General features: G+C 38.6%; 1 protein-coding gene and 1 non-coding gene across 7 annotated transcripts in view; one reads left to right on the plus strand and one right to left on the minus strand.

Annotated features, from left to right (window-relative positions):
* Positions 1-13971, plus strand: part of ZNF674 (zinc finger protein 674) — a 41852-nt gene that overhangs the window by 16232 nt on the left and 11649 nt on the right. For 5 of the 6 annotated variants that reach the window (XM_065914950.1, XM_065914948.1, XM_065914949.1 and 2 more), the window contains one exon: positions 8148-8168. The exons of the other annotated variant lie outside the window; for it this stretch is intronic. In XM_065914950.1, the coding sequence (XP_065771022.1) occupies positions 8148-8168 (21 nt within the window). The remainder of the gene's footprint in view (positions 1-8147; positions 8169-13971) is intronic. 6 annotated transcript variants of the gene reach the window in all.
* Positions 1597-1703, minus strand: LOC136154843 (U6 spliceosomal RNA). The gene has a single exon (XR_010660551.1). It is a non-coding gene; the product is annotated as a U6 spliceosomal RNA (small nuclear RNA).

Genomic DNA, 13971 nt, shown 5'->3' on the forward strand with positions numbered 1-13971 from the left:
ATGGCCTGCAAAGAGCTGTATTGATACCATGTTAAGCCAGTTCCTTCAGAGCATGGGTTGCAACTGGGTGGCAGATGTAGCTTCTGAAATATCTGAAACTTCTGGTTTTGAACAGGAAGCATCAATGTAAAAATGCAAAGCTTTGTAATCTTATGCAGCCACACTGATGACACAGACAATGCATGATTTAGAGCAGTGCTGCCTAAGAGAACTTTCTACAATGATAGCACTGTTCTCTCTATTTAGAATTGTAGAATGGGCATACTCCTTGGGCTTCCCAGGTGGCACTAGTGGTAAAGAACCTGCCTGCCAGTTCAGGAGACATAAGAGATACGTGTTTGATTCCTGGGTCGGGAAGATTCCCCAGAGAAGGGCATGGCAACCCACTCCAGTATTCTTGCCTGGAGAATCCTGTGGACAGAGGAGCATGGCGGGCCATGACTAACAAAGAGTCAGACACAACTGGAGCAACTTAGCATGTATGCATACATGGGCACACTCTACATTTTGGTAATCTGTTAAGTACAAATTGGTATCTTACTGTAATTTTTGTTTCCCTGATTACAAGTAAAGGTATTTATCATTTCATATTTTGTGTGGACTGGATTTCCTCTTCTGTGGCTTACTTGTTCATATCCTTTGTGTTTTTGTTGGGGGTGTTTGTCTTTTTCACATTTATACAGATTCTATATATAGTCCCAATTCTGATTTTGTATATAGTCAGTATCTTTTTTAAAATTTTTTTCCATTTATTTTTATTAGTTGGAGGCTAATTACTTTATAATATTGTAGTGGTTTTTGCCATACATTGACATGAATCAGCCATGGATTTACATGTGTTCCCCATCCCAAACCCCCTCCCACCTCCCTCTCCATCCCATCTCTCTGGGTTTTCCTAGTGCACTAGCCCTGAGCACTTATCTCATGCATCCAACATGGGCTGGTGATCTGTTTCACCCTTGATAGTATACTTGTTTCAATGCTGTTCTTTCAGAATATCCCACCCTTACCTTCTCCCACAGAGTCTAGAAGTCTGTTCTGTACATCTGTGTCTCTTTTTCTGTTTTGCATATAGGGTTATCATACCATCTTTTTAAATTCCATATATATGCGTTAGTATACTGTATTGGTCTTTATCTTTCTGGTTACTTCACTCTGTATAATGGGCTCCAGTTTCATCCATCTCACTAGAACTGATTCAAATGAATTCTTTTTAATGGCTGAGTAATATTCCATGGTGTATATGTACCACAGCTTCTTTTTCCATTCGTCTGCTGATGGGCATCTAGGTTGCTTCCATGTCCTGACTATTATAAACACTGCTGCGATAAACATTGGGGTACACGTGTCTCTTTCAGATCTAGTTTCCTCGGTGTGTATGCCCAGGAGTGGTATTGCTGGGTCATATGGCAGTTTTATTTCCAGTTTTTTAAGGAATCTCCACACTGTTCTCCATAGTGGCTGTAGTAGTTTGCATTCCCACCAACAGTGTAAGAGGGTTCCCTTTTCTCCACACCCTCTCCAGCATTTATTGCTTGTAAACTTTTGGATAGCAGCCATTTTGACTGGCGTGTAATGGTACCTCATTGAGGTTTTAAAAATATGGAATGCTTCATGAATTTGGGTGTCATCCTTGCACAGGGGCCATGCTAATCTTCTCTGTATTGTTCCAATTTTAGTATATGTGCTGCTGAAGCGAGCACAGTATCTTTTTTAAAAATTTTTATTGGAGAGTATAGTTGATTTACAATGTTGTGTTATTTTCAGAGGTACAGCAAACTGAATCAGTTACACATATACATATGTCCACTCTTTTTAGTTAGTATTCTTTCTTCATCTTGGTTATTGCTGGTGTTTTTTGAGTAGAAGTTTTCTTTGTAATGTAATTTCTTTGTAATTGATTGATTTTTTAGTTTGTGCTTTTTGTGTAATTTCATGTAACTTTTCTCTGACGGAGCTCATAAAGATGTCATGTAATTTTCTTCCAAAAATTCAAATTTTGCATTTTACTTTCTTAAAATCTGCCTCAGTCAGTTCAGTCACTCAGTCATGTCTGACTCTGCTACACCATGGACTGCAGCATGCCAGGCTTCCCTGTCCATCACCAACTCCCAGAGTTTACTCAAACTTATGTCCATTGAGTTGGTGATGCTATCCAACCTTCTCATGCTCTGTCATCCCCTTCTCCTCCTGCCTTCAATCTTTCCCAGCATCAGAGTCTTTTCCAGTGAGTCAGTTCTTTGCATCATGTGTCCAAAGTATTGGAATTTCAGCTTCAGCGTCAGTCCTTTCAATGAATATTCAGGACTGATTTCCTTTCGGATTGACTGGTTTAATCTCCTTGCAGTCCAAGGGACTCTCAAGATTATTCTCCAACACCAGAGTTCAAAAGCATCAATTCTTTGGTGCTCAGCTTTCGTTATAGTCCAACTCTCACATCCATACATGACTACTGGAAGAACCATAGCTTTGATTAGATGAACCTTTGTTGGCAAAGTAATGTCTGTGCTTTTTAATATGCTGTCTAGGTTAGTCATAGCTTTTCTTCCAAGGAGCGAGCATCTTTTAATTTCATGGCTGCAGTCACCATCTGCAGTGATTTTGGAGCCCCTAAAAATAGTCTCACTGTTTCTGTTGTTTCCCCATCTATTTGCCATGAAGTGATGGGCCAGATGCCATGATCTTAGTTTTCTGAATGTTGAGCTTTAAGCCAACTTTTTCACTCTCCTCTTTCACTTTCATCAAGAGGCTCTTTAGTTCTTCTTTGCTTTCTGCCATATATATAGGCATATATAAAATCTGCCTAGACTTTACATAATTCATGAAGAAGGGAACTATTAGTTGACCCTTTTTCCCCATGTGGACATTCACTTGTACCATGCCACATACTGAACCCTTTCAACAGTGGTGTGGGATACCCCTTCAGCTAGAGGTCAAGTTCCATATCTGTGTGGGGCTGTTCCAAGGCTCTCTATTTAGTTCCATTGGTCTGTTTGTCCCTTTGCTATTTGCATATTTTTCTAACTTTATAATGAATTAAAATATATACAGCACTTAAAAGTGCCTAATGAATGCTATATAAATGTCAACTGTTATATCATTCTTACTGTTGTTGATGTTGTTAACAGCTGGTAGGATGATTCTCCTTATCTCTTTGGACCCTTTGGTCTTCAAAAAGGAACCTAAGGATTAGTTTGTCAAGTTCCATGGAAAACTATTGGGGATTTCAATTCCAATTGAACTGTGTTTGGAGATGAGTTGGAAGTAGGCTGGGGTTTGGTATCTTTACTCTATTGAGTTTTACCATCAGTGAACTCTTATTCAACCTGTCCTTTCTGCCATTTAGTAATATTTTGAACTTGTCTTCAGTACAGGCTTGCGCATCTTTTGTTACACTTGTTCCTAGATACCTCCTAGCTATTATTGCAATTGTGATTCGGATTTTATTTTCATAATATGGTTCCTAATTGGTTAATACTAATGTATGACAATGAGTTGGTATCTATACATTCAATTTGTGTACAGAAACCTCTCTGAATGCTTTTATTAATACTAATAGCTTTTAGATTCTCTTGGGTCTTCTATGTAAACAATTATCTTCTTAAAAGCAGTTTTGGATTTCCAATTATCAGTTCAGTTCAGTCGCTCAGTTGTGTTCAACTCCTTGCAACTCCATGGACTGCAGCACACCAGGCCTCCCTTTCCATCACCAGCTCCCGAAGCTTGCTCATACTCATGTCCATCGAGTCAGTGATGCCATCCAACCATCTTATCTTCCGTCTTCCCCTTCTCCTCCTGCCTTCAATCTTTCCCAGCGTCAGGGTCTTTTCCAATTATACATTTTCTTTTTCATTTCCCATTCTATTAGTCAGGGCCTGTAATACAGTGTCTAATAGATATAATGATAGTGAATTCCTTATTTGTTTCTGATTTTAATGGAAATAATGGTGAGGACAATGATAGAAATGTAATGATAGTCAGTGTGTAAGCGTGTGCTGTGTCCCACAAATGCAGTACTCTGTCTGCTTTATATACATTACAGAGTTTAATCCTCTAAATGATCTTGTAAAGGAAACTGGTTATTATTTTATAGATGAGAAACTGAGGCACAGAGAGAGTATGTGATTTCTAAAACGTTCACCATTAAGTATATTTGCTGTGGTTTTTTGAAAAAATACCTTTCATCAAAAGCTTTTATGTCCCTGGTTTACTGAGACATTTAAAAAAATCATGAATGTGTGGTATTTTCTTGAATGCTTATTTTCTGCATCTATTGAGAAGATACTTTTTATTCCTTTAATCTATTAATGTGGTAGATTATATTAACATTTTTCTGATGTTGTACTGTTCTTGCATTCGTGCACTAAACTCTTAATTAGTTTTAAAGCATTTTTAATTGATCGAATTCAGTTTTCTCATGTTTAAGAGTTTTCCATTAATGTTCAGAGTGAGACAGATCTTAGATTTTCTTCTCTTGTGCTGTTCTCTTATTCTGGTATCCAAGGTTATCCTCACTGCATAAAAAAGGCTGTGTACTTTTCCCTTTTTTTTTCTAGTTTCTGAAACTACATTGACTGAATTATACCTGTTCTTAAGAGTTTGATAACAGTCATCTACAACAGCATCTGGATAGGAAACCTTTTTTAGGCAAAACTTTCAAGTACAGAGTACTTGAAATTTATAGAGTAAAATTTACAGAGTAAAATTTATAGTTTTTTTAAAAACAGTTCCTGATTTACTCATGTTTTCTCCATCTTCTATCAGTTCTGGTCATTTTTTAAGATAATCATGTTTCATCTGAGATTTCAGATTTACTGACCTAGGCAATATTCTCTTTTGATTAAAAAAACTTTAATTTTTATCAAATTAAATTATGTCCATTGTTTAAAGAATAAAATAAAGTGATAAAACTATAATGAATGTCAAGGGCATGATACTGTACTTGGTCTTAGCTAACAAGCTGAGAAACAGGGCATGACAAATATAAAATTCAGGGTAGTGATTATCTGAGAAGAATGAAATGAGCACATGAAGAACGTCAAAGGTAAAAATAACTTTTTTAATGAGTGGTGGATATGCAGATAATTTTTGGCATCTCTGTTCTTTATAATTTACATATTTCTTACAGAAATTACTTAAAATTTTCTGCTATGGAAGATGAAGATTTTGCTCACTTCATTGTTTTTGCCATTCACACACACGCACACAAAGACTTCTTTTTTGAATATCAAATTTTTTTCTTTTTTTGAAGTATAGTTGATTTATAATACTGTGTTAATTTCAGGTATACAACACAGTGATTTGATATTTTTATAAATTATACTCCATTTAAAGTTATTCTAAAATATTGGCTATATTCCCTGTGTCTGGTTTTTATTTTATACCTAGTAATTTTTATATTTTAAAAAATATTTATTTGGCTGAGCCAAGTCTTAGTTACAGCATGTGGGATCTTTAGTTGTGGCATGTGGGACCTAGTTCCCTGATCAGGGATCAAATTCAGGCCACCTGCATTGGAAGCACATAGTCTTAGCCACTGGACCACTAGGGAAGTCCCAGTTTTTAATCTCTTAATCCCCTTCTCCTATTTTGCCCCTCCCCTTTCCCTCTCCCAACTGGTAACAGCTAAATTGTTCTCAGTATCTGTAAGTCTGTTTCTCTTTTGTTACATTCATTTGTTTTATTTTTTTAGATTCCACATAAAAGCGAAAACATACAGTATTTGTCTTTCTCTGACTTATTTCATTAAGCAAGACTCAATGGACATGAGTTTGAGCAAACTTCAGGAAATAGTGAAGGACAGGGAAGCCTGGTGTACTGCAGTCCATGGGGTTGCAAAGAGTCAGACATGACTTAGCAACTGAACAAATATACCCTCCAGGTCTATCCATGTTCTTACAGATGGCAGAATTACATTCCATTTTATGGTTAAGTAATATTCCATTGCATGTATGTGTTTGTGTATGTGTGTTTCTTCGTTATCCATACATCTGTTGATGGGCACTTAGATTGCTTCCATATCTTGGCTTTTTAAAATAACGCTGTTTTGAACATTGAGATGCACATGTCTTTTCAAATTAGTGTTTTTGTTTTCTTCGGCTGTATAACTAGGAGTAAAATTACTGGATCATATGGTAGTTTTGTTTTTAACTTCCTGAGGGACTTCATAGTGTTTTCCATAGTGACTGCACCAGTTTGCATTCCCACCAAGAGTGTGGAAGGATTCCCTTTTCTCCACATCTCTGCCAACGTTGGTTGTGGTCTTTTTCATAGTAATTATACTGACAGGTGTGAGGTGATAGCTCACTGTGATTTTGATTTGCATTTCCCTGATGGTTAGTGATGTTGAATATCTTTTCATGTACCTATTGGCCATCTGTATATTTTCCTTGCAACACAAACACTTCTTGTTTGCCCATGTTCCCAGTATGATTATACCATAAATTTGCTTTCCATCAATATTATTGTTTATATAATGACTATATGAACAAAATGACTATATGAACACTATAGACAGCTTAGCCATGTAGTAACCTATGATTAATTTATGTTTTCTGTATAACTTTTAGTTTCCTCTGGTTAATAATTGCCTTATCTCTTTCATTTGCTTCTTTCTCTGAGTCCTTCTCGCTAGTTCAGCTTAAATACTTCATGACCCATGATCCAGAGTGATTTTAAATGTTTACAGAGCTAAAAGTGCTCCAGCAATGTCATATCCCTTAGTGTGTCTGGGGCCCTCTGACCACTCCCTTCTGGGTGGATTATCTTCATTCCTGTTTTGTGCAGCCACCATCCTGACGTCTCTCTTCACCATCATTCTGGGAATTCCCTTCACATTCTCATTGTTGGGAGTCATCATTTGCTTTAATGCCATGCCTTCTTCCACATTTCACTGGAGCTCATGCTTCCAGTGCTTTTCTAAGAAAGAATGTAGGTCCATGGGAGGTAAATTTTTTTTTAGATTTTTGAATATCTGAAAGCGTTTGTTGAAACCTCATCCAAGATGGGGAGTTAAGCTTGGAGTAGAGTTCTAGGATGGACATTTCTTTCCCTTAGACTTATGAAGGCATTGTTCCATTGTCTTCTGACTGAAATTTTCCTTTTGAGAACTCTGAAGCTTCTAAGACTTTTTCCCCCTTTATTTCCTGCTTTCTGACATTTTTTCATGTGTCCCAATAGGGTTCATTTCCACCCATATTGCTGGGCACTTGGTAGGAGACAAATCCCTACAGGGATAGTTGCCCCTTTCTCATGCAAAGCCAAGATGCCGCAGGGCTAGATAGCTGCAGTTCAAGTCCAAGTGGGAAATAAGACTTTTTAGAAAGCCCTTTTCACTTTGTGGGAGATTCTCAGTTGACCCACTAAATAAAAATAGGCACATCCAGGCATCTAAACACCCAGGAGAAAATCAGGTATTCAGTGCCCCAGGTAGGCTAAAATAATCAAAATAGGGAACATTCCACAATATGCATTCCCAAGGAGCCAAGCCTGCCACGTTAACACCTTGTGGGACATTACCTTTACTGGTGCTCTCTATTTTTTCATGGGGATTGTAGTTACTTATACTGTTTGGAACCAAGTTCCAAGTTAGGTCAAGGTAGTAACAAAACTCTGGAGATGGGGCTTTTAGTGGAGCTCCCTTCAGTCACTGTGAGGATGCCAGTTTTCATTCCTTCTGGACCACAGAGTTGAGGAGCCAGGGATCTAGGGTGGAGGTGGGGGTGGGGAGAAGTAACACCAAGTAAAACCACATACTTGGCTGTTCTCAGTGAGGTTCACTGGTGGTTCTTGAATAAATGCTGTTTAACGTGGTGTATGCCTTTGGTTAAGTTTCAAAGTCCTGAAATGATAGATTTTTATAATTTTGCCAATATTTTCATTGCTTTTAAGGGGAAGATAATTTACTAAGGTCCTAACTCCACTGTTCCAGAAGCCCTACTTTAAGGCATTTCTCTTAAAACTGCACAAAAGTATAGAAAGTCATAGTCATAAGAAATACTGTTGTAGTTACCTTCCAATAATAGCAAATGCTAAGATTTTGTCGTTTGGTGGGGATGTTTTTTTGTTTATAAAAGAAAGAGGTTTACAATAAAGGTGAAGCCTTCCTTTTCCCCTCCTGAGTCCTGTTGCCTTCATTCCCTCCATAGGCAAATGGTATCATGAATTTGGTGAGTATACTTCTAACCCATGTTTTTATTTGCACCGGTAATCAATAAATTTGCACTGGTAATCAATATAGCATTCTTTTTGTAAATTTACCAGATTAGTGCCCTCAAAACCAAAGGAGGTCTTTCTACAACTAATTTTCTGTATTCAGTATTCACCTTTGAGTTTACCTGTGTTAGATTTAGTTCATTTGTTTTAACTTCTGTATAGCATTCCAACATCTCAGTATCAAAGTCCACCAATCTAAGCCTCTATTGGTGGGCATTTAGTTGTTTCTAATATCTTGCTGCCATTCTTTTACATGTACATATTTGCAGAATTTCTCTGTGGTGCAACTGTAAGTAGAATACATAGTAGAATATATACATTTTCAACATTATTCAGATGTCTAACCTTTTTTCTCTCATAAATAGAATCAATTTGTCATGTATATTTAAGAGTTTTGCATCTATGTAACTGAAATTGCTTTATAATATTCTCATATTCTGTCCTTATTTGCTTTTGGCATTCAGGTCATTCTGTTTTGTATAACATAAGCATTGTTTTACCAATTTTCTTTTTTTATTAAGTGCCAGGTGTGTCTGTCTATGATCTTAACATTTCCCATTTTGTTGTAATTGTCTTTTAAAAACACGTGGCTGATTTTTAAAAGCACAATTTAATATGGTTGGCCTGTATTTAATGGGGTTAATATGTATTTATTGCTCTATTACTGTATTTGTATTTCTTCTTTTAGAGGAAATTGTATTTTCTAAAGATCCTGCTTTTCCTTTACCTCTTTTCATGCCTTTGCTGGATTTTCTTTACCTTCCCCCCATACCTTTTTCCCCTTTACTCATTGTCCTCCTAAATAATTCAAGTACAAAGCATTATTCTTAGCAGTCTTTGTGTGTGGCAAATTCTCTGTCTTTTCTTGTCCAAAAGCATCTTTATTTTGTCATCTTCCATTGCAATAATTTAGCTGGGGATAGAGATATCTAAGGTTGTCTAAGGTGACAGCTTCTCTCAGGACTCTGAAAATATTCTTTTGGCTTATTTTTTAGCTGATAAAATCTGTTGTTGATCTAATTGTTTCTTTATAGGTGATTTTTAAATTTCTTCATGGTAGCTTACAATACTTACTTTCTTAAAGTCTTACAGTTACACAGAACTGTGTCTCACCACACTCAGGACTCTGGATATTCAAGGGTAGGATATAGGGGATATATGTATACCTATGGATGATTCATGTTGAGGTTTGACAGAAAACAACGAAATTCTGTAAAGCAATTATCCTTCAATTGAAAAATAAATAAATTTTAAAAAAGGGTAAGATACATGACAGAAAATTCTCATTCATTATCTCTTCAAATGCTGCCTAGATTGGGGGTCCCCCAAGACCATTGCCCCATTTGGAGATTCTTGAGAGGGACTCCCAGGCCTCGGCATCTAGCTGTATATACAGCTAAGATTATTACAGCTATGTAGTAAGGATATACAGGCTTCCCCGGTGGCTCAGCAGGTAAAGAATCTGCCTGCAATATAGGAGACACAGGAGATGCAAGCTCAGGCCCTTGGTCAGGCAGATTCCTTGGAGGAGGAAATGGCAACCCACTCCAGTATTCTTGCCTGGAAATTCCATGGACAGAGGAGCCTGGCAGGCTATAATCCATAGGGTCTCAAAGAGACAGACACGACTTAGCGACTGAGCAGTAACAAATAAGGATATACAACTAGAGCCTAAGGGGAGAAGGCAGGAGCAGAGTCTGGAGGACTCCATGTAGAGTTCCTTATGTTCTCTCCCTCCCATCTAGGGTCACACAGCACACACTTCTCCCAGCATTGAAAAGGCAGCAACATGTGTGTGTTTGTGCACAAAGAAACCCAATAGAGACTCAGCATCTATACATACACCAACTGCCCTGCACATACCAACATTCCGGACTCCCAGAAGGAAAGCAGATCACCTTGTTTGTATAAGCAGCCTTATCAGTTAGCGAATGGTGGGGACATTCCTGAACTCTAAATTCCCAAATGGCAGCCAAGGGTCAGCCTTGCAAGTTGGACTTTCTAAGTATAGCAGTCTCAGTGTTGCTCTAATAACCCATTTCTTGGCATATTGCCTCTCCCTTTTTCTCTAGTCCTCTATTTGGATTAGCTGTTAAACCTATTCTGGAAATTATCATTTCTCTTACCATATTTCCATTGTTAGCTCTTCATGCTACATTCTGGGTGATCTCAAGGTCTGTCACCTAATTTGTTACATCTGTCTTTATCTGTGACTAGATAGAAAGTAGGTAGAGTTCTTCCCTTATTTCTTTGAACAGTTGAAATATATTTATCTTGAAGTCCACATGGTTTTACTAGCTGTAGTTCTAGAAATGGGGGTATCTTTAGATATATCTGCTGCTTCTCTTTCATAGTAGGTAATTTCCTTGTGAGGTTGTTAATTTTTTACTGTTAACTCTTCAGTGATAATTGGTATTCCATAGACATCCTGTGAGCCCTAAGCTATAAAAATATAAAAAATATATCTTTTGGAAGGTGTGCCACCACTGGGAACCTGCTAATACAGGACCAATTTTTAGTCTAATTTTTTAGCTTAGGGGTCTCTCTACTACACTTATAATCATTTGGATTGAGTTACAGAACTAGGCTTTTGGTTTTTTTATGTTATTAGTGTATAATTGACTTACAATGTTGCCTTACACTCTGCTGTATAACTGAGTCAAAGTGACTCAGTTATACATACATATATTCTTTTTTATATTTTTTTCCATTATGGTTTATCACAGAATATTAGATATAGTTCCCTGTACTATACAGTAGGACCTTATTCATTCATTCTATACATACTAGTTTGCATCTCCTAATCCTAAACTCCCAATCCAACTCTCCCCCACCCCCCCTCCCCCCTGGCAACCACAAGTCTGTTCTCTATGCCTGTGAATCTGTTTCTGTTTCATATATAGGTTCATTTGTATCATATTTTGGGAGAAGGCAATGGCAACCCACTCCAGTACTCTTGCTTGGAAAATCCCATGGATGGAGGAGCCTGGTAGGCTGCAGTCCATGGGGTCGCTAAGAGTTGGACACGACTGAGCGACTTCACTTTCACTTTTCACTTTCATGCATTGGAGAAGGAAACGGCATTCCACTCCAGTGTTCTTGCCTGGAGAATCCCAGGGACGGGGGAGCCTGGTTGGCTGCCGTCTATGGGGTCGCACAGAGTTGGACATGACTGAAGTGACTTAGAAGCAGCAGCAGCAGTATCATATTTTAGATTCCCCATATAAGTGATTTCATATGGTATTTGTCTTTCTCTGACTTCACTTAGTATGTTAATCTCTAGGTCCATCCATGTTCCTTCAAATGGCATTATGTCATTCTTTTATGGCTGAATAATATTCCACTTTGGGATATATATCTTTTTTACCCATTCATCTGTCAGTGGACATTTAGGTTGTTTTCATGTCTTGGCTATTATAAATAGTGCTGCTATGAACATAGGGTGTATGTATTTCTTCGAATCAGTGATTATGTCCAGATATATGCCCAGAAGTGGGATTGCTGGATCATATGGCAACTCTTTTTAGTTTTTAGAAGAACCTCCATACTATTTTCCATAGTGGCTGCACCAATTCACATTCCCACCAACATTATAGGAGGATTCCCTTTGCTCCACACCCTCTCCAGTATTTATTTGTAGACCTTTTAATGATGGACATTCTGACCTGTATAAGGTGGTATTTTGTTGTAGTTTTCATTTGCATTTTTCTGATAATTAGCGATGTTGAGCATTTTTTTCATCTACCTCTTGGCCATTTGTATGTCTTCTTTGCAGAAATGTCTATGTCTTGTGCCCATTTTTTTTTGTTCAGGAAAAATTTTTTATTGCCATATAATTGCTTTACAATGTTATGTTAGTTTCTGCTGTACAACAGAGTGAATCAGCCATATGTATACACATATCTCCTCCCTCTTGAGTCTTCCTCCTCCCCTCCCCATTCCATTCTTCTAGGTCAAAACAGAGCACCCAAGCTGAGCTTCCTGTGTTATACAGCAGCTTCCCACTAGATATCTGTTTCACACATGCTAGTGTATGTATGCCAGTGCTATTCTCAATTTTTCCCACCCTCTCCTTTGCCCCTTTGTCCAGAAGTCCATTCTGTACATCCACACCTCTTTTCCTGCCCTAAAAATAGGTTCACCAGTATCATTTTTCTAGATTCCAGATGTATGCATTACTGTATGATATTTTTCTGACTTACTTCACTCTGTATGACAGACTCCAAGTCCATTCACATCTTTATAAAATAACTCAAATTCATTCTTTATAGCTAAGTAATATTCCATTTTATATATATATGTACCATATCTTTATCCCTTTATCTGTTGATGGACATTTAGGTTGCTTCCATGTCCTGGCTATTGTAAAGAGTGCTGCTTTGAACATGGGGTGCATGTGTCTTTTTTGATTTTTAAATTGGAACTCTAAAAATTTATTTGTGCATGTGTGCTCAGTCATATCCAATTCTTTGTGATCCCATGGACTGTAGCCCACCAGGCTCCTCTGTCCATTTTTCCCAGGCAAGAATACTGGAGTAGGGTGTCATATCCTTCTCCAGGGATCTTCCCATCCCAACGATCAAACGTGTTTCTGGCATCTCCTGCACTTGCAGGCAGGTTCTTTACCACTGTGCCACCTGGAGAGCCCCCAAAATGAAATGTGTTAGTTGCTCAGTTGTGTCTGACTCTATGTCATCCCATGGACTGTAGCCCACCAGGCTCCTCTGTCCATGGGGATTCTCCAGGCAAGAATACTGGAGTGGGCAGCCATTCCCTTCTCCAGGGGATCTTCCTGACCCAGGGATCGAACCCAGTCTCCTGCATTGCAGGAGGTCTCCACCGTCGAGCCACCAGGGAAGCGCCCCCCCAATTTATTTGTCCATTTATTTGTTAATGGATGTCCTGGGTCTTTGTTTCTGTATGCAGGCTTTCTCTAGTTGCAGCGAGCAGGGGCTACTCTAGTTGCCGTGCAGTGGCTTCTCTTATCATGGAGCTCAGGCTCTAAGCCCATGGACTTTAGTAGTTGCAGCATGCAACTTCAGTAGTGAAGGCACATGGGCCCTGGAGTGTTCAGGCTTCAGTAGTTGCAGTGCACAGGCTTAGTCGCTCCACAGCATGTGGGATCTTCCCAGACCAGGGATTGAACCCATGTCCCCTGCTTTGGCAGGTGAATTCTTAACCACTGGACCACCAGGGATACCCAAAATACACTTTCTTCTTACCTGAGAACAGTTTTTTGAACACTCAGTTACCAGCCTTTCTGTGTCTATCCTTTTTTCAGGAAGGCAGAAAGGATCCTTAGAAACAACACCTCCTTGCATCCCAGGGCCCTCCCTTGACACAGTACTCACCAAGGACAACCTGAACCACAAGATGACCAGCATGACCCTTAGGCCCATTTTTTGATTAGGTTGTTTTCTTGTTATTGAGTTGTGTGAGCTGTTTGTATATTTTGGAAATATACAAATATAGTTTGTATATTTAAGCCCTTGTCAGTCTCATCATTTGCAAATATTTTTTCCCAGTCCATAAGTTGTCTTTTCATGTTGTTTATGGTTTTGTTTGCTGTGCAAAAGCTGGTGGCTGAGATGGTAAAGCATCAGCCTGCAATGCAGGAGACCTGGGTTCAATCCCTGGATTAAGAAGATCCCCTGGTGGAGGGCATGGCAACCCACTCCAGTATTCTTGTCTGGATAATCCCCATGGACAGAGGAGCCTGGTGGGCTACAGTCCATGGGGTCACAAAGAGTTGGATAC

The sequence above is a fragment of the Muntiacus reevesi genome, chromosome X (assembly GCF_963930625.1).
Source record: "Muntiacus reevesi chromosome X, mMunRee1.1, whole genome shotgun sequence".
NCBI classification, from domain to species: Eukaryota; Metazoa; Chordata; class Mammalia; order Artiodactyla; family Cervidae; genus Muntiacus; species Muntiacus reevesi.